Source organism: Apodemus sylvaticus, chromosome 5 (assembly GCF_947179515.1).
Source record: "Apodemus sylvaticus chromosome 5, mApoSyl1.1, whole genome shotgun sequence".
In the NCBI taxonomy this organism is placed as follows: domain Eukaryota; kingdom Metazoa; phylum Chordata; class Mammalia; order Rodentia; family Muridae; genus Apodemus; species Apodemus sylvaticus.
Window position 1 is genome coordinate 91,385,317 of NC_067476.1, and position 23,298 is coordinate 91,408,614.

The window sequence follows — 23,298 nt, forward strand, 5'->3', positions numbered from 1 at the left end:
TGATAATTTTTTCATGATCACAAGTCAAAAGTCATTTAATATCGTTTTAAGAAGCTTATGATTGCCAGGTGGTGGTGTTGGCACATGTCTTTAATCCCAGCACTTGGGAGGCAGAGGCAGGCGCATTTCTGAGTTTGAGGACAGCCAGAGCTACACAGAGAAACCCTGTCTCTGGAAAAAAAAAAAAAAAAACTCATGATCTCAAACAGTGTTCTGTAAAGCCATATATAACAGAACAATCTAAAAATACATAAATTTGGTATTTAGATGCTGAGGAATGATAATAAGAAAGTCTTTATTTTCCCTAAGTAAGCCATTGTGTTTCTATAGACTAGAAATCTTGGTATGTACAGTAATAATACTACAATTTGTAGCGCAGCATAATCTTGGATGAGCCAGGGTGTTTCAGGGAGCTTTTATTGGTGTTACACATTTCAGTGCTATGTATTCAGGACCAGTTTTACAATGATGTCGTGTGATTCATTGTAAGGATGTACAGTCAGAAAAACATCCTCCTAGTTATACATTTGATGAGGAATTCATTTGTGATTGTTGTTTTCAAAACTCTTTACTGTGGCTGGATTCCTCCCAGTACCCATATTCGGTCGGATGGCCCAGTATAGGAGTACACCCATATAGCAGTTAGGCTGGGAAGTGAGTAATTTAAATCTTAAAGTTGATACATTTATTTAAAAATTATTTAAAGTATCTGTAATTTTAACATCGTACTACTTGCATTTTTCAACATTGTAGTGTTTATAAAATTAGTATCATTGAGGTACTATCAATGAATTTAAAGTTTTCTTAATTTTTTTAATTTTTTTATTTATTTATTTTTTGGTTTTTGGTTTTTTTGGAGACAGAGTTTCTCTGTGTAGCCCTGGCTGCCCTGGAACTCACTCTGTAGACCAGGCTGGCCTCGAACTCAGAAATCCGTCTTCCTCTGCCTCCCAAATGCTGGGATTAAAGGCATGTGCCACCACAACCTGGTTAAAGTTTTTTTTTTTAATATGATCATATATAGGTTTTCAAAAGTAGAGTTTCTGTTTGTTAAGAGAGAGCTCTGTGTAGCTTTGGCTAGTCTTTTATATATTTTATTATAAATGAAGAAGGAGAAAGTTCCAAGTTCTACCACCTCCTGCTCTTAGTTTAGTTCTATTTTCTCAGATGAAGCAATTGCCTAGTCATAAGCACTTTTTTCCCTGTATAACCAGAGTATAACCTAGCTTCACAGAGAAATTTACCCCTGGCCCTGCAACTCTCCACAAAGACTGCTTCCTTACAACTTTGAAATAAATGCTGTTTTCCCTGGGCCCTCCTCCCTTATCTACTTTGTATTCACATCTCTGCCCAGCGGTACCATACCCTAATTCAGGCTACCATCTCTCAGTATCACACTTTAACACTTGGCCTTTCTTTCTTCACTACAGCTTAGCTAAAAATTTGAGACCTAAGATGACAGTGTAGGTGTCCTGTCCATAGTGTAAACTGTCTATCATGGGTGAGCAAACCTGGCACAATCTGGTACCTTAGGTTTCTAAAACTGGCTGTCGCTTCCCATTGTACTTTTATTCCAGCTATTAGTACCTGACTTGATCTTGTGAAAGGCTGTATCTTCTTATGAAATTTGATCGTTGGTGGATTGAGACAAGAGCACACTAAGATTGCAATCTTGATTTCCCAAAAAGATCATCTACTCTAGATCTATAATTGATTTGGTAGGAAAATTGGTCTCAGAGGGTAAAAGATAAGGAAGAGCTGATTTTTATTATGTGTGATTGTTGTTTTGAAAGGAAAACAGATGGTGCTGTTTACAAAACATATTTATATTTAAATGTATATACTTATTTGGTTTTCTAACTGACAAACTATAAGGAGATCATGGAAGATGAGTAAGTTCAGCATTTACACTTTAGTCAAGTAAACTGATCTCCATAAAGGCCATGTATTTGGCTTGAGCTGACATTTGTTTCAAGGCTGAACATATCCCTAAAAAATCAAATGACTCATAGGTCAATCCTCTAGACATATCCTGGTTCCATAAAAAGTGTTTTTATCCAAAATACATGATATATTTCTTAAAGTATAAAGGTGAGTTATGTAAATGAATTGTGCTGGCTAGTTTTATGTCAGCTTGACACAAACTAAAGTCATTTTTAAAGAGAAACCTCAATTGAGAAAATGCCCCCACCAGATTTGTCTGTGGTACATTTTCATGAATCTCAAAGCAACATTTCTCTGTCACTGTCCCTATCACCAGTATAAGAAGTATTTTATATTTAACAAACCTCACCAGGAGCCTACACTCATTTGTCATTACGAAGACAGTAATACATAATGTCTCCTCCTTTGGCCTTGAACATAAGTTGGTAATCATAAAAATACCCAAAAAAAAAAAAAGGAAAAGAAAAAAACAGCCAGAAATGAGAAAAAACAGAATCTGTGTTCAACTGTGGACTAGAAAGATGTTTGAAAATATCAAAATGGAGTATCAACAATTTTTTAGAAGAAGATTCCAGTCATATCTATATTGTTTATTAGGTTATTAGCTAAACAGTCAGAATGTTCCCAGAAATTCACTTTTCCATTAAACAGTTATAGATGCTGAAACTGTTTTATTCATACTTTACTATATCCACTGAGCTGCTATTTTTTATTTAGGTTTTCAGGTGCATTTCAGAAACAATGAATAAATCATAGGTAGTAGATTAGAGGGTACCTGGCCGTAAACAGAAGAGTGTTTAAAAAATGGGAATATTCAAACGATTTTTTTTATTTTTCTAAGATGAAAAGTACTGGGGATGAGGGGCAGGTTGTACAGCATGCATCTCCAACCACTGACTTGTATACTGAACTGCTCATAGTCCATCCTTGGGTGAAATCTTCCTGCTAGTGAAAATGGAGCTACAGAGTGAATAAGTAGTGTTCTCATTATTCAGTGCCATAGCAGTGTTGGAAGGTAGGGTTTGTCCATCTTTAAATGTAGTTCTCAAGGAATTCCTCTTTGGGTAGTAGCATTTAAACAAGAATGTGTTATTACTGTATGAAAGTATTGTAAACAAATTGAATCGTCAGAGAAGCTGCCATTATCGGATGCCTTTTTCTAGGCACTAAACTCTTCATTCTCTGAAGACATTTAAACCCTTACCTTGCTGGTAAGTTCATCACTACCTATACCAGATCTCTTACAGTCAAAATTAAAAAAAATTAAAGAAAACTTGGGACTCTTATGAAATATTATATTACAATTAGTATAATGCTTTTAAAAAATCTGAAATACATTTTGCATTATTGATCCTAGGGACTCAATAAAGATCTTCATTGTCACCACTTACACCTTCAGAATAGAGAGCTGAAAACACAAATGGAACACTTGACGAATCTAGCTTGTCTCCAGGAGCAGCAATACAGGCAGACCGAGGCGTAAGTACGCGGAGTTAAGCAACCTACCAGTCTTGTTTGTTTGTTATTTTTGTTTGTTTTTGTTTTTTCGAGACAGGGTTTCTCTGTGTAGCCCTGTCTGTCCTGGAACTCACTCTGTAGACCAGGCTGGCCTCGAACTCAGAAATCCACTTGCCTCTGCCTCCCAAGTGCTGGGATTAAAGGCGTGCGCTGCCACCACCGCCTGGCTTCCACCTACCAGTCTTAATGCTGCAGATTGGAAGTATCTGGGGAACAGAAGTTTTAGCTCTCCACTGCCAGGAAATTGAATTTTTATCTGATATGGGCTTCATTAAGTTGAATTGTTTGCCAGCATCAGTAAACATTGAGGCAATGTGCAGGATGTGGCTCTTTTCCTTGTAACCAATTCTTTTTATTGTTTTTTTATGTTTTTGATGATTTTTTTTAAGTCATTAGTAATCCTAAAATAATTTTTGGTGGATCTGCCTTCTTAACCTTATGCCCTCTACACTCAGACCAATGCCAGTGCTATGGTCAAGTTTGATGACACCTGCTCCTTCCCAACTTCCAGTCTTGGTCCAGCAAATATAGCTGTGCGCCAGCCCATCCTTCTGCGTTCGTAGGAGGTGTGCAACAAACAAGAATATTGTTGCAAAATATTAGTGGGTAAAACTGTATACCAGCAACTCCAAACAAGAATATTAGGGGTAAATTCCACGTGCTCAGGTCTCCTTACTTTTACTAGCTTTTACTGAGTTTCAGGTGTCTCAAATATTTTATTCTTTTATTAAGTAAATAATTTTCTTGACAGTTTCACACAGGAACAAAATACATAGTGATCACTTCTACTGCCATCACCCTTTCCCAATTTAATACTGTCTGTTCCCTTCTCTGTGGGTCGTCTCTTCACCTTCCCGTTTGAAGGGTATTCTTTCTTTCTTTCTTTCTTTCTTTCTTTCTTTCTTTCTTTCTTTCTTTCTTTCTTTCTTTTCTTTTCTTTTCTTTTCTTTTCTTTCTTTTGATTAGGTGGCCCAGTGCGTTTAACCACACTCATCTGTATTATCATCAGTTTTGATCTACCCATTGAAGTCTGCTGGGCTACACAACTGAAAACAATTTGTCCCTTCTCCCTGAATTCTATCAGTTGCCAGTAATTCAGTTGTAACTGGTAGGGCACCTTGAGGCCCTTTCCCATCCTCAATTGATTGTCAACAGGGCCATTTTTTTTTAAAGATTTATTTATTTATTTTACGTTTGTAAGCACATTGTTGCTGTCTGCACGGACACCAGAAGAGGGCATCAGATCCCATTACAGATGGTTGTGAGCCACCATGTCCTTCCTGGGAATTGAACTCAGGACCTTTGGAAGAGTCAGTGCCCCTAACCACTGCATCGTCTCCCTAGCCCCAACAGGGGCATTCTTGTGTGGATCCAGTGTTGTTAACTGCAATTGTTATAGATTCCTGATTGCAGTGGTTGTATGAGTCCAGAGGAAAACTTTTGAAGCACTTTTCCCTGTCTTCCAACTCTACTTTGATAGCATTCTTCAAGCATTAGAAGATGTGGCGTTAATGCCTTATTTAGAGCTGAGCCATCCATCACTTTTTCTTACCATTTTGGCAACTGTGCATCTCCAAATTCACTACTGTTTGCTGCAGACTTCTCTGATTCAACTTGATAATATATATGAATATAAACCTAGAAACTTGCAGTCATTTTATTTCAATAATAGTAAGTTCCACATTTAACCTATGACTTCCCTAGCACAAGTTGATAGCCGGGCTTCAGTGCCAAGCATGAATTCTGTCCCATGGAGTATGCTTTAGATCTAGTCAGTTGTTTACCCCACTTTTGCACAGGTGGCAGTATACCTTGACCAGAAAACTGGTAGGGTTTTGTTTTGTTTGCACTCCGGGTTTATATATGGTTAAAACAACTTTTACCCAACTTATCTAAGTTAGAAACAAATTTAAATGAGATGGAGGAATTTCTGGATGCATATGAACTACCAAAATTAAACATAAATCAAGTAAATAATTTAAACAACAACATGAACCAACAAGAAAAAGTCTCTCAAATAAAAAAGTCCCAGAATCAGATAGATTTACTGCAGAATTGTATGAGACCTTCAAAGAACACCAATACAATGCATATTGTTCTTTAAGATGGAAAAGGAAGGAATGCTTCCAAACACCTTATGAAGCTAGTATTATCCAAATACCAAACACAAGATAAGCATACATACATTCCAAGTAGTTCCCTTGATGAATACAGATGCAAAGCATTTTGGTATAATACTGACATGCTGAATTTAAAATCACATCAAAAAGATTAGTTGTGATGAAGTTAGCTTCATTTTGTAGATTTGGGGGTTCTGCTTATGTAAATCAATGAATGTAATGCATCACAAAAATTAATATCACATGATTATCTCCATAGACACAGAAAAGGCCTTTGAGGCATATGTCCTAGAGAGACAAAGGATGATCCCAGCATACCTCAGCATAATAAAGACTATATACATTGTGTGAATCGGAGAAACACAAAGCATTTTGTCTTAAGATCAAAGATAGGACAAACGTGCCCATTCTTTGCACTTCTGCTAACTATAGTGCTTGAAACCTGAACTAGGGCATTAAAACAGGAAAAAGAAAGGGGTGAAAATAAGAAAAGTCAAAGTTTCCCTATATACAAATGATGTAAAGAGAACTTAATGATTTTACCAAAGTAACTCTCATAACTTTGCAAATAGTGGGAAAGGAAATCAACACTAAAGAAAGACATTGACATCAGTAGAAAATAAAATGATGTTCCCCTTCTTGAAGGATTAGGAGACTCAGCCTTATGAAAATGGCCATCTGTCTTAATGGAAATCCCAAGCCATTCTTCACAGATTCAAAAAATATGTTTCCATTTATTTATTTGTTTGTTTTTGTTTGTGGTGATGTTTGCTGTTGTTTCTTTGTTTTTGTGCGTTGTTGGATTTTTTTTTTTTTTCCCAAGCAAAGTTCTGGCTACTGTGGAACTCACTCTCTATAGACCAGGCTGGCCACAGACTCACAAAGATCTCCATCCCTCTGCCTCCTGAGTACTGGGACTTAGAGGCATGCACCACCACTGCCAGGCATGCACCACCACTGCCAGGCATGCACCACCACTGCCAGGCATGCGCCACCACTGCCAGGCATGCACCACCACTGCCAGGCATGCACCACCACTGCCAGGCATGCGCCACCACTGCCAGGCATGCACCACCACTGCCAGGCATGCACCACCACTGCCAGGCATGCGCCACCACTGCCAGGCATGCACCACCACTGCCAGGCATGCACCACCACTGCCAGGCATGCGCCACCACTGCCAGGCATGCGCCACCACTGCCAGGCATGCACCACCACTGCCAGGCATGCACCACCACTGCCAGGCATGCACCACCACTGCCAGGCATGCGCCACCACTGCCAGGCATGCGCCACCACTGCCAGGCATGCACCACCACTGCCAGGCATGCACCACCACTGCCAGGCATGCGCCACCACTGCCAGGCATGCACCACCACTGCCAGGCATGCACCACCACTGCCAGGCATGCACCACCACTGCCAGGCATGCACCACCACTGCCAGGCATGCGCCACCACTGCCAGGCATGCGCCACCACTGCCAGGCATGCACCACCACTGCCAGGCATGCACCACCACTGCCAGGCATGCACCACCACTGCCAGGCATGCACCACCACTGCCAGGCATGCTTCTGTTGTTTGGGATGTGGGTATAGTCACTGCACTGCTTACTAGCTGCATTTTTCCTCTCAAATTCCTTAAGTTTATAATTTTCTTTAAAAGTGTGGGTTAGTTTCTTTTGTCATTTTTTTATAAATCAATTAACAGCTTCTTAGAGAGGCATTGCTTTAAGGTTTTATAAAATAAGAGATTCTTGTCTCTAAATGTTGCCATTCAAAAACAAGAAACCTGTACCATGAAATTTTTTAAACACTGAAGAAAGACATTGAGGAACTACCAGAAAATAAAAACGTCTCCCTTCTTGGATTGGGAGATTCAGTCTGGTAAAAATGGACATCCATCCTAATTTTTCTATAAAACGGGCCTCACACTCAAACCCACCCTCACTGTGGATGTGCAGCTACAGCAAATCCCCACCACTTGTTACTACTCAAGTCACGTGCGTGCAGGAGCTTGGGCTTCCAGAAGTCAGTAGTTATCTAACCCCACTCTGTTCAGACACAGATTAATAAACCTTTACCTTAGTCATGAGATAAAATGGATTCTAATTTCAAGAATCTCTGGACCAAAACATTTCAAAATCAATGTGGCATTGTAGACAGTGAGTAAACATTGGATTCAATCTTCAAGTCTGCTTATTTTAGCACTATATCTTTATAGGAATTATACAACATTGCTAAGCCTTAGATTTCTCTTTTATAAAAATTTACTATTATACCTGGTGCCTGAGTTCTTAAAACCAATCTCAGGTTTCATGAGTTACTGGTGTTTATGGGACTCATATAGTTGTACTTAGAGCTGTGAGTTTAGCAAAAATAATACAAAAATAAAATCAGCAAAATGGAAAACAATAGGATATTATGAAGAGAGTGAACAAATACAATTTCAATAGTCTTGTTAAGGGCCAGAAATGATGGGATTTGCCTTAACTGTAGTGTGATGGTGGCAGAAGCATAAATATTGCTGTAAATTTGAGACCCTCCTAGTCTATGTGAGAGTCTAGCTTTAGAAAAGAATCTTGTACAATGAGGACAGGATATGCTTGATGTCAGCAAACAGTTGTGACAGCACCTGTGACAGAGCACTTTGGAAATTCATTACTTTCAGTTTCTTGAGGTTTTGTTGGGGTTATATCCTACACACTTCTGTGACAGATAACAATTTCAGACTTTCCCAAGGCAATCTAGATAATGTCTGTTGCTTAAATGCACACTTTAAATATAGTGAAACACTTGTCACTTCCAATCTTGAAATTATGGGAATACTCCAAACATCAAAAGTAAAGCACTTGTGGCACTTGGAGAACTAGTATCTTACTCCCCAGAACAGTACAGTTGCCAGAGGACAGAGATATATAAATACATGCAGCTGTAGCTGTCTTCCCTTCACAGATCCTGGGCCCTTGACCAAACTCGCTGTTAACAATCGTTCCCTTTATATCTGTGCGTAGTAGTTAGTTACTGTGGCCTATTGTATAGGTCATATACAAAAATGTTCACGATCGATATTGATGCAGCTGTTGTTAAGTGTAACTTCATGGACTATGAAAAACCCATGAGGTGAGTCATAGAGGCTGAAGGCTTGGGAAGTGACAGTGCTCCGACTGGTAGTCCAAGGGTCACATAGAAATACCGGGACTCCCTGGAGAGCCCGGTTTTTCTGATTCTCAAGCGAGACTCCTTTTATTCTCTACTGAATATATTAAGTATATTCTGAGATATTTGGGTAAAAGTACATTTCTTACAAAGCAAATTTGAATTGTGGAAGAACTAATATTAATATTTTCATGGCTATTAAGGGAGCTAGTGAACAGAGATAGTTTTTAGGAAAGGACAGTTTGGTCTCACATTGGCATGGTACAGGCTTGGCAAGAAAATTTGCCATGTAACGTTATATATGAAATCATTTTAATGATACTGTAATACTTTGCCTATTATACCACAGAATTATAATAGTGTGCTTAAAACAGTGAGCTTCTCTCCTTTCTTGTCATCTTGTTTGTAGACTATTGAATGCTTTGCTTCCAGCCCTAAGAAAACAGTATTGGAGATTGAAAGAAACTGGCCTGTCAAATGATGCTTTTGATTCTGACTTCAAAGATATTGAACATTTAGTAGAGAGGAAAAAGGTGGTGGCTTGGGCTGACCAAACTACCGAACATTCAAACCAAAGTGATCTTCAAGGGATTTCTCTGATGACTTTCCCACAGCTTGGCCCAATTCAGTCTTTTCCTTGTTGTAAGTATTTTTATTCCATAAATGGAAGCTTTTATTTTCCAATCTACAGAGGAGTTGGTTTCTTTTTAATAGATTTGGTTATGATTACCACTAACAAAGAATTTAGCTTCTAAGTAATTTGAATTCACAAGAATCTCCCAGACCCTACCAGCATGTGTGTATGATGCTCTGAATAAATCAGTTTCATTTACTTCACATGCTTATTAAATGTTAACTTCAATTATGGGCTAAAGTTTGTAAAAATAATGTCATATTCTACAGAATATAATAGTGTAACCTTACTTCCGTTGCTGTTTGTTATCGCTCATCTGTCTACAGGTTGTGAAGAATATATTCTCATGACAAAGCTAACATATAATCTTTGTTTAACATGATACTTTTCAGCAACATAGAATAAGAGGTGGAGTGCCTTGTCTGTGAGATAGCTGATATTACCAATTCGATAGTGTTTATGTGCCCTCTCTGACTCGCATGTTCTGTCTTCTCTTGAACTCTGGGTTTGTTTTACAAAGTTTTATTGGTTAAGCCTAGGTTTTGTGAGGTTTCACTTGAATTCACATCTTATTCTACAATTTTTATCAATTACTTAGTTTATTGTAAACAGTTTAAGTCTACCTACATCAGGAATATATCTCGTTTAAGAACTTAAAAAATAAATTTGCAGTGATTTAATCGGTATTCTGTTGAGTAGTATATCAGATTATGTTTGTGTATGTTACTCTGAATTTGCATTGCTGTTACCAGATACCTAAGAATTAATTTATTTTGGTAAAAGATATTGGAAAAGATCGGTTCATAGTCACATGGGCAGGTCATACTGTGAATAGGTACATATTATAGAGGAGTTGACAGAGAAGGAGCAGAGAGTGAGTGAGGGGCTGCAGGCCAGATAACCTTGAAATTCATGTTCCTGCCTCTTCCAGTGATGCCCCACATCCTCCCACAAACAGCTGGTTTAACACATGTGCCTGGGTGAGACATTTTAGATTCACACTATAGCCACATATATTTGCTTTTGTGCGTTCATGGAAAATGATTTTCTGTATTAGAAAACCAGAACCATTTTTTTTTTCACATTAAGTACTTCATTGAATATTTTGGCTCCCAAAAAAATAAGGTTCTGGTTTAGAGACCTACAATATCAGAGGTCTCAGAAACTGGAGAGCCAATGTGATGGTCAGAAATGTTGTATGTTGGATTGTTTTGTATCTTCAAGATACATGTCTATAGAAACATTCCAAAATAAAAACGATAGTGGCTGAACAGTTCTGGTAAAGAGTACTTTACCTAGTGCTTAGGAGAACATATGTTTAATTTTTTTAGTAAACTAAAATAGTAACACATTTTAAAGAAATGTGTTACTGTTTGGATTGCAAGTATCATTAATACATCATCTGTTACATATCTTTGTATTTGAGTTAGTTATTGGGGGGTGTTCATATTTTGTTTCCATATCTTTGTATTTGAGTTAGTTATTGATGTGTTTGGTCATTTTTTGGGTTTTCAAAGAAGTTTGGTTTTTGACAAGAATTTAACTATGTAATTTAGGCATGCCTGGAACTTGAAGCCAAGGCTGGCCTCAAACATGAAATTCTCCTGTCTCTGAATTCTGAGTGTTAGATTATAGATATATACCACCGTGCCCAATGATTTTTTTCAGTACATTAATTGTGCTGGGTATTTACATGGATGTAGTTCAGTGTGAGAATGGTCTAGTGACATGGCAGCCTAAAGCTCTTCATTACTCCTTGTTCTCAGTGTCCCTGGTGTGGCCGAGCTTTCTTGACAGCATCCTCTGGCAATGGTGTGATAGCTTTTCTTGGTTGTCAACTTGATACACTTTATTTTTTTTTATTGGATATTTTCTTTATTTACATGTCAAATATTATCCCCCTTCCTGGTTTCTCCTCCAAAAACACCCTATCCTATCCCCAACCTCCTCCTCCTCGCCGTGTTCACCAGCCTACCCACTCCTGCTTCCCTGTCCTGGCATTCCCTATACTGGGACATCAAGCCTTCTCAGGACCAAGAGCTTCTCCTTTTGATTTCCAACAAGGCCATCCTCCATGTGTACTCTTTGGTTGGTAGCTTAGGCCCTGGGAGCTCTGGGGGTACTGATTAGTTCATATTGTTGTTCCTCCTATGTGGCTGCAGACTCCTTCAGCTCCTTAAGTCCTTTCTCTAGCTCCTCGATTGGGGACCTTGTACTCAGTCCAATGGTTAACTGAGAGTACCCACCTCAGTATTTGTCAGGTACTGGCAGAGCCTCTCAGGAGACACCTATATCAGGCTCCTCTTTGCAAGTGCTTGTTGGTATCCACAATAGTGTCTGGGTTTGGTGACTGTATATGGATCCCCAGGTGGGGCAGTCTCTGAATGGTCTTTCCTTCAGTCTCTGCTCCACACTTTGTCTCTGTATCTCCTCCCATGGGTATTTTGTTCCCCCTTCTAAGAAGGACCAAAGTATCCATACTTCCTTCTTCTTGAGCTTCATTTGGTCTGTGAATTCTGTCTTGAGTATTCCAAGCTTCTGGGCTAATATCCACTTATTAGTGAGTGCATACCATGTGTGTTCTTTTATGATTGGGTTACCTTGCTCAGGATGATATTTTTTAGTTCCATCCATTTGCCTCAGAATTTCATGAATCATTCTTTTTATTAGCTGAGTAGTATTCTATTTTGTAAAGTACGCATTTTCTGTATCCATTCCTCTGTAGAGGAACATCTGGGTTCTTTCCAGATTCTGGCTATTATAAATAAGGTTGCTATCAACATAATGGAGCATGTGTCCTTAATTGCGTGTTGGAGCATCTGCTGGGTATATGCCCAGGAGTGGTATAACTGGATCCTCAGGTAGTATTACTATGTCTAATTTTCTGAGGAACCGCCAAACTGATTTCCAGAGTAGTTATACCAGCTTGCAATTCCACCAACAATGGAGAAATATTTCTCTTTCTCCATATCCTCGCAAAAGCCTCTGCTGTCTCCTGAGATTTTGATCTTAGCCATTCTGACTGGTATGAGGTAGAATCTTAGGGTTGTTTTGATTTGCATTTCCCTGATGACTAAGGATGTTGAACATTTCTTTAGGTGCTTCTCAGCCATTCGATATTCCTCAGGTGAAAATTCTTTGTTTAGCTTTGTACCCCATTTTTTAATAGGGTTATTTGGTTCTCTGGAGTCTAACTTCTTGAGTTCTTTCTATATATTGGATATTAGCCCTCTGTCAGCTGTAGAATTTGTAAAGATCTTTTCCCAATCTGTTGGTTGCTGTTTTGTCCTATTGACAGTGTCCTTTGCCTTACAGAAACTGTAGTTTTATGAGGTCCCATTTGTCAATTTTTGATCTTAGAGCATAAGCTATTGATGTTCTGTTCAGGAATCTTTCCCCTGTGCCCATGTCCTCAAGGGTCTTCCCCACTTTCATTTCTGTTAGTTTCAGTATATCTGTTTTTATGTGGAGGTCCTTGATCCACTAGGTCTTGAGCTTTGTACAAGGAAGTAAGAATGGGTTGATTTGCATTCTTCTACATGCTGACCTCCAGTTGAACCAGCACCATTTGTTGAAAATGCTGTCCTTTTCCCACTGGATGGTTTTAGTTCCTTTCTGAAAGATAAAGTGACATAGGTGTGGGAACATTTCTAAATCTTCAGTTCTATTCCATTGATTTATTTGCCTGTCACTGTACTAACACCATTAAGTTTTTATTACTATTGCTCTGTAGTACAGCTTGAGGACAGGGACAGTGATACTGCCAGAAGTTGTTTCATTGTTGAGAATACTTCCGTTACTCAAAGGATAAGCAGGCTGAGAAAGAAATTAACTAGAGAAACAACTCCCTTCACAATAATCACAAATAATATGAAATACCTTGGTGTGACTCTAACTAAACAAGTGAAAGATCTCTATAACAAAAATTTCAATTATCTGACGAAAGAAATCGAAGAAGATCTCAGAAGATGGAAAGATCTCCCATGCTCATGGATTGGCAGGATTGATAGAGTTAAAATGGCCATCTTGCTGAAAGCAATCTACAGATTCAATGCAATCCCATCAAAATTCCAACTCAATTCTTCATAGAGCTAGAAAGAGAAATTTGCAAATTCATCTGGATATACTTTAGAAGTGGAACTCACTACTGAAAAATGGCCTCTATCAGATTGGCTGAGTTATATGTCTGAGGCATTTTCTTCCTTGCTAATTGATGGAGGAGGGCCGAGCCCACATTAGGTTGTATAAGGAGTCTAGCTGAACAGAAGTGGGGAACAAGCCAGCAATCAGCATCCTTCCAAGAGCTCTGCTTCAGTCCATGCCTTAAGGTTCCTGTCTTGAGCTCTTCTCCAGGTGTTGATAGAGGATGGACTGTAAACTAAATTAAACCCTTTTCTCCCTAAATTGTTTTGGTCAAGTGTTTATAACAGGAACAGAAACCAGACTTAATAAGCAGCAAACAGCCTTAAAGAGAAATTAGCTGTAATTTCAGAAATCCTGAGTTTCCAACTTCCCCTTTCAGCTATGGCTCTCAACAGATTTGTTAACAATCCAGTGCTTTTAAACCAATGTTTTTGCTTTGTACAGATTCTTTAGCTGTCTTCAGAAGAAAGATTTGTCTGGATTAGGTCCATCTATTTCACTAGCATAAATTCTCTACTTATTTTTTTCATCTTGAAAATGTTTGCATGCACTATATTGGTCGTACTCTTTCCCCACCTCCAATTTCTCTAAGATCCTGTCCACCTCACTCCCCACACATATCCATGTTCTTTTGGTCTGAATGCACTCAGTCTTGCATGATCTCAGGACCTAAGTAGCATTGGGCCGTGTTAGTATTGTGTGGGCGCTCTCTACATTTTTACACTAAGATAACAGGAATTAGGTATATTACTTTTAAATGTCTCCATTTCATTCTCCCCTCTTTACTGTCAAATAGATGTGTATACATATACTAGTCTATTTTCTTTATTGGAGCATTATTATTAGAATTTACCTAGGTGAGATATCTGGGAAGCAACACTTGAAATATATTTTCATCTTTTGCAATTGCTTCTTTCCTTGAAGTAAATTGAAAATCTTGGGAAAGAAGTGGGGTTTTGGCACCAAGACTGAAGACCACCAACCACCTGCTGTTGGGTGGCCATTGCTCGTGTGTGTGTGTGTGTGTGTGTCTGTCTGTCTGTGTGTCTGTGTGTGTGTATTTAATCCATATCTCACATATAACATATTTGTACAGACTATGTCAGCAATAAAGTAAAACATTTGTCATGATGTTTAAAAGCAATGACAAAATGTTGTTTATTGCAAACATGTATTTTCTTTTAGAAAATATCAAGTAGGTTTAGTGTTCAATGTTTTTCTACTGGTTGTTTTGAATATTTGGTTCGACTTATTTCATAGATTAATTAATTACCTGTTTTCTTATTCCATGAGCTGTATATGGTTTATCCATATGTACAGTCTTAAAAGGATAGATGGAAAAATGCCTGAGTCTTATTGGTAAGCAGTTATTGGTCTTAGATATATTGAATTATGTTCATGGAGAGGAACAAACAGTTCAGTTTGTGTCTTGTATATAATCATAAATATTATCAACTGGTTTTGTTCTTAAGTTTAAAAAATACTGCCATACAATTCAGAAAATGGCATTAAGCTTGACTTTTCACCTTGCTTAAGAACTTTAAATTTGAGGCGTTATTTTATCTAAAGCATATGCATACCATGCTTTCCAGAGCTGATTACATTGACCTAATACATTTAACTTGTACTCTTATTGAACATTTAAAATAATAATTTTATAGAAAATAATATTTCAAAAAGAAAAAAAATTATCCTGGTGTTCATGTCCAAAGAAAGAAAGAAAGCAGAGTCCCATCTGCTTTCTTCTACCTCGTCTTCTCCACTGGGTTATTCCGAAGTTAATCTTACATTTCTTCTACTTATATCATTTGTATCTAAAAGAAAATGTCTGTACACCTAGTGTTATTTAATATATTATCAGTGTTTACATTTTCCTGTCACAGAAATGACTGATTTCTGTATTTTATTGAAATAGAAAGTCAGGCAAGAACTTTATTTCATCACTGGTTAATCAGCTTCGTGAGCCTCTTTTTGGCCCAGGGTCTCATTATGTATAACCCTGACTAACCTAGAACTTGCTTTAGAAACCAAGCTGATTGAACCCCCAGATATGGACTCTAGATCCCCCTTTCACAGTGCTGAGTCTACGTGTATACAGCACAGTCCCATCTATACTGCTTTTTAAATCTGACGTTCTGTTGTATTTTTGTATTTGGTAATTGCTTGATGCTCATCGTCTATTTAATGTGCATTAATACAATTTACAATTTTTGCTTCTTAGCACATGTGAATTTTTTCATTTCTTTAAGAGTCTCTTTTCTGTGAACTGCCTACTAAGCATTTCAATACTTTTCTTGTAAAATTGCCTTTTGCCAAATATTGTTTGCGGACACCTAACTATGAGGACATTTATTTGTTCGTTCTGTAATACTGATTTACTAAATGTAAAGTACTTAGGAAATATTGATGTACTTAGGAAATGCACACAGGCATATGGCAACAACTAGATTCATTGAGGAAATGAATTAAAAAGAAAATAGCAGCGGTATATGGGAGGAAAGAAAAGCAGGAAATGTAATTGTCTGAGAAAAGTACACCACTGTGCAAAATAAGTCCGACATAATTGGAAGAAACCTTAGGTCACTTAAACAGAGATTAGGAGTAGATTGCAGGTAATATGCTGTTTTTTAAACATAGTAAGGTAGTTTTCACTGATAAACTTTAAGGATCTTACACATATAGCCAGAGTATCTAGTTTTGTTTTGAATGAGGGAGAGTGAGCTGCACTAAATCATGGCATGGGCATTTGCCTAACTGGTTCCAAGAATGTCAAGAATGTAACAAAGTACCTAAATTATAAGGATAAGAGTTAAAGCGAGGCAGAGCACATGGGATTACTATTAGAAATTACACATTTATTTTGAATGATATATGTATGTTGAACATGACCTTTGCATAGAGTATTAAAATTTGACAGTTTTGAGATCATATTATGGTATGGAAAGGTTGTAGTATTAGGAGAGTATTATAGTAGCAAGTAAAGAGTTGCCTCAGACAAGAATTAGAATTACTGAGAGAATAGTATGGCTTGTAAGATTTTTGAGCTTGGTCTAAAAGGATGAGTTCATGTTAAAAAGGTTGGAAAAGACTTCACATGGAACAGTTTCTCAGAGTCAAAGTAGTTTATGTATAGGAGTTTAGTTAGGGCCTTGTTAAATTTGCCCTAAGATATATCCAAAGTGGAGATGTCATTGTGGACAATTAACACTGCAGTTCAGGAGAGAGGCCCTGTGATGAACAATAATAGCTTTGATGGTGAATAACACTTACATGATATTTGACGCTGTAGAACTGGATGAGAAGGGCAGGGATATTAGTTCATTCCGGCCTTTACTAGACTTCAACTGTGAACTTTTTCTCAATGCTTTTAGCATTATTTCCCATCTACAAATTTCACATTTTTCCTTTCCATCTTCTCCTAATTTATTTTAATATAATAACCTACTACTGTTTTCTCCCATCCACGTACTAACCAAGCCAACCCTGCTTATCTTCTGAGATCCTGAGATTGGGAGCGTTCAGCGTGATATGACTGTAGACAATATATTGTTTTCTAAGAAGCTAGTTGTTCCTGTGTGTGTTTGTATTGTACCTTTGTTTTACATGCTGTAAGTAGGTGCATGGGATTCTTTTTATGAAATCTCTACTCTTCAGAGCTGCTAACTTTATGTTGTTTTGTTTTTATCTATAGTTATGCTAGATTTTTCTCTTCATCATCTTTTGTTTTAAATGGATTTTGTAGTTACATCTAGGAACTGAAAGTTAAACTCTTTAAAATTGATGGGGGCACACCTTTAATGCCAGGGAGGAGTCGGGAAGCAGAGGCAGGCAAATCTGTGAGTTCAAGACCAACTGTGGTCTCACAGTTCCACGACAACCTAGGCTACACAGAGAAACCCCATCTCAAAGAAAGAAAAACAAAAATGATGAATTGTGTCTTTGTTCTTATTCACTGCCAGATTTTTATGGTTGGTGCATGTTCATGTCTAGGTTGTTCCTCTCAACCAAGATACATTCTTAGGGTTGTTTCATTCTTTGTTGAGACAGGGTCTCACTGACTTTATAACTTTTGATGGTCTTATGCTTAGAGATCTACCTGCCTCTTCCTCTTGAATGCTGTCGTTTAGGACATGCACTATCATGCATAGCTAGCTCTGAATATTTTATATTTTTATTATACATTATTCCTTATTCAGCAAAAATAATTTATTTTATTTTAAATGTCAATATTCTGCTCATGTCAAAACTTTAAACTTTAGAGCTAGATACTTATGTGACTTTAAATCTTTATATCTGTATATCTATAGAGTAAAATGTACACCTATTTTGTGTCTTAAAAAAAAAAAAAAAAAAAAAAAAACAAAAAAAACCCAGAAAACTCAGTCAGAGTACTGCGGGTCCTGGTAGGCAAAGTTTATTTATGGAATTGATAAAATATTGACATTAAACGAAAAGCCAAGACTTCTCGTTACCCATCTTTAAACTCACAGTAATAGTTTTGTCTCTAAGCTTTCTTTCTGGTTTGTTTTCTTTTCCTTCATGTCTGTGGTTTGATCTTAAAGCACAGTAAAGGGAGAGATACCAATAGAAGAGAGTCTCCAACCCTGTAGGTGCCTGTACTGAGGGCAGCATGCCACTTTTAGTTTAGATCTCCCTAAAAATGTGTGCCTATAAGGAATATCTAAAAAATACAATATCTTTATTATCTTCAAATGACAAATGGAAGGGAATAGGAATATTTATAGTTAAATCTTTCATATTTTTCCCGCTTGGCAAAATTTTTAGTCATTTCCTACAAACAGAAGTTATATTTTGAGCCCTAAATACATTTCATTTGCCTCTTGCTCTCCAAGTATATTATGACAGTGTTTACTTGTTCACATACAAGCATAAATATGTCTGTAGCAATCCTTTGCATTGTTTCTTTTTTACATCTTTAATGTGTATGGGTGCTGTAACAGTAGAAGTCATATTTTCCACAGAATGATAAATCAAAGGGGTTGGGTGACTCAACTCAAACTTCAGGATTAATGTTATTCTTAAGTACATGGCAAATTATATTGTGTTTGTAATGTTTTGTTAACAATTTATATTTTCTTTACTGAAGTTAATATTATATAGTCACAATAGTATAATAAATTTACTATAGAATGTATGAATACATTGATAGCATCTTAACTTTTATTTTTGTAGGATTTTGTTTTTCAGTACTAATTTAACTCAGGGCCTTGAACATGCTTGGCTATTAGTCTATCACTGGCATACCTCCAAGCACCCATGTTTGTTTGCTTACTTCTTTTGGATATTGTTTATTATTGCTTTGCTGTTGAGTTCTTTGGGACAGGGTCTCAGTAAGTTGTGCAAGCTGCCTTTGAACCTCGAGCGTAGGCCAGGTAAACCTTCAGACCCTATGCTTTCCGCAAGTCGGCTACTGAGCAGTGTCCTGCTGTACTTGTGCACTCTCTTTTAAAATTTTAAGTGTGTTACCTGTATAATATGCATCCATGAATTTCATGAGGCACAGATCTGTTAAAAATAATCCAGATTTATAATTAATACTTGTATCAATCATTTCTAGTGAGAAGTGTTTGTAGAAATATATTTATTAATCCTTGATTTCACTATAGTTCTTTGCCCTCTAATGTTTTATTTTGCTTTGTTGCCCAGAATCCCTCCTCCTGTGTGCACTATTAGTAGAGGTACTAGCAAAGGAAGAATCCTTGTCCTCATTTTGTGCTAAATCTCACTTAGATCTGATCCCATTCCTCAATGTCTCCCTGTCACATGCACCCTGTGTCACAGCCTCTGACTCATGATTGCTAACACTGTGCTCTGCCTTTATACTAATGTCCAGCTCTGTAATAAATCTCTTAACATTTGAAACCTTAAGCTTATGATAAATTAATTCCTCTGGGTAAAATCATTCAGAACATGTGATTTGGCACATCAAAAGATGACCCCCAAAAGACTTGCCCAGTTTTTAGGAGAAGAATCTTACTCATCAATGGCAAATGATCTTGTCTCTTTATTTAAAGGAATCACCTGTGAAATATTTCAATGAGCTGAAAAGTATATTTATGGCCCCTTTGCATACGAAACTATATGAATTGTTAGTTAATATTTGTGTCTTAGGATTTGTTTAAAACAGAGAAAGAAAAGAATATTTATTTCTTTTTTTCATATATTTTATTGATTGTTTTATTTATTTACATTTCAAATGTTATCCCACATCCCAGTTTCCCCTCCTTTCAACGCTGCCTCTATGAGGGTGCTCCCCCACCTGCCCACCCGCTCCCCCCTCAGTAGCCTAGCCTTACCCTACACTAGGTTATGGAGCCTCCACAGGACCAAGGGGCTCTCCTCCCATTGATGCTATTCTCTATCCTCTGCTACATAACCAGCTGGAGCCTTGGGTCTCCCTATATGTATTCTGTGAGTGGTGGTTTAGTCCCTGGAGCTTTGGGGCATCTGGTTGGTTGATATTGTTCCTCCTATGGGGTTGCAAGACCCTTCAGCTCCTTCAATCCTTGTCCTGACTGGAGGAGTACATCTGCATCTGTATTGGTTAGGCTCTGGCAGAGTCTCTCAGGAGACAGCTATACCAGGTTCTTCTTGGCATCAGCAATAGTGCCTGGGTTTGGTGTCTGCAGGTGGGATAGATCCCTAAGTAAGGCACTCTCTGGATGGCCATTCCCTCAGACTCTTCTCCACTCTTTGTCCCTGCATTTCTTCCCCCTCACCCCCCAGACAGGGTTTCTCTGTGTAGCCCTGGCTGTCCTGGAACTCTCTATGTAGACCAGGCTGGCCTCGAACTCAGAAATCTGCCTGCCTCTGCCTCCCAAGTATTGGGATTAAAGGAGAGCACTGCCGCCGCCACCCGGCCCCTGAATTTCTTTTTAACAGGAGGAATTCTGGATTATTATTTTTAAGGTGGGTAGGAGGCCATCCCTCAACATGGGGCTGTGCCTATCAACTGAATGTGGTCTCTACAGGTTCTATCTCGCCTTTCGGCTAATGTCCTCTTTATTGGGTACTGGGAACCTCTTGTGTCTCTGGCACCTGGGAAAAAAATCCCCATAGGATTTTTTTTCTTTTTTTTTTTTTATTCTATGTATTCTTTATTTACATTTCAAATGATTTCCCCTTTTCTGGGTCCCCACTCCCCACAAGTCCCATAAGCCTTCCCCCCCCACCCCCCCCACCCCCCCGTTCCTCCATCTACTCCTTCCCACTTCCCTCTTCTGGTATTCCCCTATACTGTTGCATTGAGTCTTTCCAGAACCTGGGCAATTCCTCCGTTCTTTTTGGACATCATTTAATATGTGGATTATTTCTTGGGTATTCCAAGTTTCTAGGTTAATATCCACTTATCAGTGAGTGCATACCATGATTGATCTTTTGAGACTGGGTTACCTCACTTAATATGATGTTCTCCAGCTCCATCCATTTGCCTAAGAATTTCATGAATTCATTGTTTCTGATGGCTGAATAGTACGCCATTATGTAAATATACCACATTTTTTGTATCCACTCCTCCATTGAGGGACACCTGGGTTCTTTCCAGCTTCTGGCTACTACAAATAGGGCTGCTATGAACATAGTGGAGCATGTGTCCTTATTGCATGCTGGGGAATCCTCTGGGTATATGCCCAGGAGTGGTAGAGCATCCCATAGGATTAAGGATGTTTGCTTGTTGTGCTCAGAATCCAGGATCTTATAAATGCTTAGATTTTTATGTAACCCAGATTTAAATTATAAAGATATCTACTATCACTACACTTATTTTCTTTCCCAATAATAGGCAAGAGCTATGGTCTCCATATAGAACTTTGTAACTGGTATGGTATTTTCTGTTTGTAGTTTTTGGGTCTGTGGAGATAATTTGATTTGTGTAAGACATTATGTTAATCCTGATTGCCATGATTTCATGTTACTTAGTATCTACCTGGGCTTCTCCTGGTAAAACCACAATAAAATAGAAAACAAGAGGCTGCATATTTGCCAACAGCACATATTATTGGCATTATGAATTGAAGTGTATCCATTTTCTTACTATTGAACAGCAAAGTATTAAATGAGAAGACTTAAGTGAACACTAGGATTGTCTAATACTAAATTCTTGTTTGAGGCTGAAATTGTAGCCCACATGACTTTTCTGGTTGTCTACAACTAATCATACTACCTCTTTAGTTAAAATTCAGTAAAAAATAAAGATTATTGCACCATTTTAGTCTCATGACTAGAAATGTCAATGTTGGTGAGGATTTTTATTAATTTAGTTTTTATTGTTGTTACTTTTATTTTCTTGAGGCCTAAGGCAGGCAAGAAAGTTGTTTGTGTCTGGAGTGTATGTGAGCCTTTGGTAGAGTGACTAAGGAAGGTGGTTTTGATTTTTGGAGACAGGGACTCAAGTACCTGAATTTAGCCTCTGATCTCACTATGTATCAAGATGAATTTGAACTTGTGAGCTTTAAGACTTTCAGTTATTTTGCTAGGAGAAACATCTGTACATGGATTCGTTTCTTTTCTTCTGTAATAAGAATTAAATAAAGCACATTTGGTTTAAAATTATTTGTATAGACTTCTCATAAACTTAAGAAATAGTTTTCATAATTACTAAGATAATCACTTAACATATTTCACACAGGAGCTGGTGAGAGGCTCAGGAGTCAGGAGTGTATACTGCCCTTGCAGAGGTCCTGAACACAGGTCTCAGCACTCACGTCAGATAGCTCAGAACCTCCTGTAACTCTAACTAGAGGGAATTCAAGTATCTCTTATAGTCACTGTGGCCTCCAGCACGCTCCAGCACATACATACCCACACAGTTCCACATGCACATGAATAAAAAAATAAAATCATAACAATGTTTTTATATATTTTTTAAAACTACTCAAGGAAAATAGGCAAAAAAAGAATGTTTTTCTTTTTGTTTGTTTTCTGGAATATATGTTACAAAGCCCATAACATTTTAGTATTTGCAGATTGTTTCTAAACAGAGTGCTTCTACTGATGTATATGATTCATCTAAGATAAGTATTGTAATATTTATTTATTTATGAGGAATGAAGACATAGATCACTAACTAGATCCAACTAATTACAGCAGAAAAGTGAATATATGTGGCTGTGTTCCAAAGTGTCATATACATGTACATAAATACTTAACTCTGTAACTCAGTTATGGATTCACAGAACTAAAAGATTAAAAACCCTTCAAAGCATTAATATACTAATTTTTCTTTAAACTACTTGTAGGAAGAGGAGAAATATTTCCACCTTCTGAAAGTATTTCAGCTGAGATAGACTTTCTGAAGAAGTGAAATATTTGAACAATACAGATGTTAAAATAGGACAGGTTGATTATGGGTAGAGGTAACTGATGTAATGAGCAGTAAAGGTAATTTGTACATATTTAGGTATTTCTTTTTTGATATCTTTGTCAAACTCTCCTATAGTTCATTTTAATGTATAAGTGGCCCAATTTGTTGCTTTATTATACCTGTATTATTTCTTCCTATTCCTTTAAATACAAATTCAAGAAGTTTGAAAGAAATGTTGACTAGGAGGTACATATCCAAACTTCACCAGTCAAAGTCAACAAATATTTATTCATAACCTTATCAAAAACTTTTAAGATTTTGCTTTAACTATCTATATTTGCAAGTCTGTGTGTGGGTCTGTGGCAGAAGAGAGTATCACCTGGAGCCACAGAAGTTGTGTTCCACCTGAAGTGGATGCTGGAAACTGAGCGTGCTTTGTTTTGTCAAAATTAAAATTATGA

At 37.6% G+C, this 23,298-nt stretch overlaps 1 protein-coding gene across 1 annotated transcript in view; it reads left to right on the plus strand.

The window, feature by feature from the left end:
• Window positions 1-23,298, plus strand: part of Kif18a (kinesin family member 18A) — a 61,097-nt gene that overhangs the window by 25,347 nt on the left and 12,452 nt on the right. The window contains exons 12-13 of the mRNA XM_052183146.1: window positions 3,302-3,423; window positions 9,148-9,380. Of these exons, the coding sequence (XP_052039106.1) occupies window positions 3,302-3,423; window positions 9,148-9,380 (355 nt within the window). The remainder of the gene's footprint in view (window positions 1-3,301; window positions 3,424-9,147; window positions 9,381-23,298) is intronic.